This window comes from Babylonia areolata, chromosome 4 (genome assembly GCF_041734735.1).
Source record: "Babylonia areolata isolate BAREFJ2019XMU chromosome 4, ASM4173473v1, whole genome shotgun sequence".
Lineage (NCBI taxonomy): Eukaryota > Metazoa > Mollusca > Gastropoda > Neogastropoda > Buccinidae > Babylonia > Babylonia areolata.
The window spans coordinates 1,665,348-1,667,847 of record NC_134879.1 but is presented as its reverse complement, the minus strand read 5'-3'; the positions used below and the strand labels follow the sequence as shown (position 1 = coordinate 1,667,847).

Sequence of the window (2,500 nt, the reverse complement as noted above, 5' to 3'; positions counted from 1 at the left end):
TGAGTGCTGTGTTGTGTTGTGTTGTGCTGCGTTGCGTTGTGTTCCGGTGAGTGGAGTGTAGTGTATTGTAGTGTAGGGTAGTGTAGTGTAGGGTAGGGTAGTGTATTGTAGTGTAGTGTAGTGTAGTGTAGGGTAGTGTAGTGTAGGGTAGTGTAGTGTAGTGTAGTGTAGGGTAGTGTAGTGTAGTGTAGTGTAGTGTAGGGTAGTGTAGTGTATTGTAGTGTAGTGTAGTGTAGGGTAGGGTAGTGTAGTGTAGGGTAGTGTAGGGTAGGGTAGTGTAGTGTAGTGTAGGGTAGGGTAGTGTAGTGTAGGGTAGGGTAGGGTAGTGTAGTGTAGGGTAGTGTAGGGTAGGGTAGTGTAGTGTAGTGTAGGGTAGTGTAGTGTAGTGTAGGGTAGTGTAGTGTAGTGTAGGGTAGGGTAGTGTAGTGTAGGGTAGGGTAGTGTAGGGTAGGGTAGTGTAGTGTAGGGTAGGGTAGTGTAGTGTAGTGTAGGGTAGGGTAGTGTAGTGTAGGGTAGGGTAGTGTAGGGTAGGGTAGTGTAGTGTAGGGTAGGGTAGGGTAGTGTAGGGTAGGGTAGGGTAGTGTAGTGTAGTGTAGGGTAGGGTAGTGTAGTGTAGTGTAGGGTAGTGTAGTGTAGGGTAGTGTAGTGTAGGGTAGGGGTAGTGTAGTGTAGGGTAGGGTAGGGTAGTGTAGTGTAGTGTAGGTGGGTAGGGTAGTGTAGGTGTAGTGTAGTGTAGTGTAGGGTAGGGTAGTGTAGTGTATGGGTAGTGTAGTGTAGTGTAGGGTAGGGTAGTGTAGTGTAGGGTAGTGTAGTGTAGTGTATGGTAGGGTAGTGTAGTGAAGGGTAGCGTAGGGTGTCGTGTCCTGTGCTGTACTGTACTAAAGAACAGTGTGAAGAACAGTGTGTAGGATATTGTAACCATATAACAATAATAATAATAATAATGATAATAATAACAATTGCTTCCTTACTTAATTAATCCTCTTCGCTCAATCTGGAGCATAAGGTACCAACAAATCTCCAAGTCATTTTGGTCACACACACACACACACACACACACACACACACAACACACACACACACACACACACACACAACACACACAACACACACACACACAACACACACACAACACACACACATCAACAACAACAACACTCTCCCAGAAGCAACACCAACAACACCAACAACGCCAACAACAACAAAACGTAGCCACGCGCACTGACCAGGTGATAGAAGCTTTCCCAGAAGTCCTGTGTCATGAGGCGAAAGGCACACAACAGCGCCCAGAAGAAGTTGTCGAAGCTGGTATAGTCAAAGTTGGGGTTGGGTCCGATGTCAGGCAGACAGATGTACGTCCCTTCCGTTCCTTTCGCCCAGCCACAAGTACTGTTGGGTGGTCAGTTGGTTGGTTTGGTCATTTGGTCAGCTGGTCAGTGTGTGTGTGTGTGTGTGTGTGTGTGTGTGTGTGTGTGTGTGTGTGTGTGTGTGTGTGTGTGTGTGTGTGGTGTGTGTGTGTGTGTGTGTGCGTGCGTGTGTCTGTGTGTGTATGTCTATGTCTGTGCGTCCGTGCATGTACATGAAAAAAAGAATATATATATATATATATATATATATATATATATATTCAAGATTCAAGATTCAAAAACTTTATTACTCAAGGGTAAAGATTTTAGGCATTGCCTAGTCTTCCAATCTGTCCTTGTGACAACAAAAACAGTAACGATAAGACACAGCAATAATAACAATAGTAAATGCTACCACTACCACAGAGAGAGAGAGAGAGAGAGAGAGAGAGAGAGAGAGAGAGAGAGACAGAAAGAGAGAGACAGACAGAGAGAGAGAGAGACAGAGAGAGAGAGAGTGAAAGAAAGACAGAGAGAGAGAGTAGCCGCCAAAGACCAAGAGAAAATGGAAAGAGAAAGATTCACAGGCTAAAACCATAACCATAGCTTTCCAAGAATTTGTGAGATTCTTTGATTCAGTTCACGAGTTTCTTCATCATTTTATTCCCCCTTAGCTATACAGTATCTTACAAAGTACTGAGTGTCATACAAAATGGACGATCTAAACATTCAACGACTGGTTGTGACTCTAACTGTGCACTTATATTTTTCATGTATGTATGTATATATCTTTTTTTGTGGTCATGAATGCAAATATTACGACTATACACTTGTGCATGTTTAAGTACGTACTTAAGTGTGTCCCAATGTCCTGTCTGAACTTCAGTAACTCTTATTTTTGTTTTTGACTATTTTGATTTCCTTTGTTTTCTCTTTGCACTGAAGGCTGGATGTAAAAAACCCACAAAAAACCAAACAAAAAACCCCAAAACAACCAAAACAAACAACAACCCCCCCCAAAAAAAAACCCCAACCCCCCAAAAAAACAACAACAACAAAAACCCTTACGCATGTTTATTCCACTTCCCTCATTAAAAAAAAAAAAAAAAAAAAAATCCTTAAGTTCATTTGTTTGTTCGTCCCGTCGATCTTCT

At 42.7% G+C, this 2,500-nt stretch overlaps 1 protein-coding gene across 1 annotated transcript in view; it reads right to left on the bottom strand.

The window, feature by feature from the left end:
• The window catches only part of LOC143281365 (sodium channel protein para-like), an 85,399-nt gene that overhangs the window by 58,057 nt on the left and 24,842 nt on the right, over positions 1-2,500 (bottom strand). Inside the window, exon 8 of the mRNA XM_076586569.1 lies at positions 1,227-1,389. Within this exon, the coding sequence (XP_076442684.1) occupies positions 1,227-1,389 (163 nt within the window). The remainder of the gene's footprint in view (positions 1-1,226; positions 1,390-2,500) is intronic.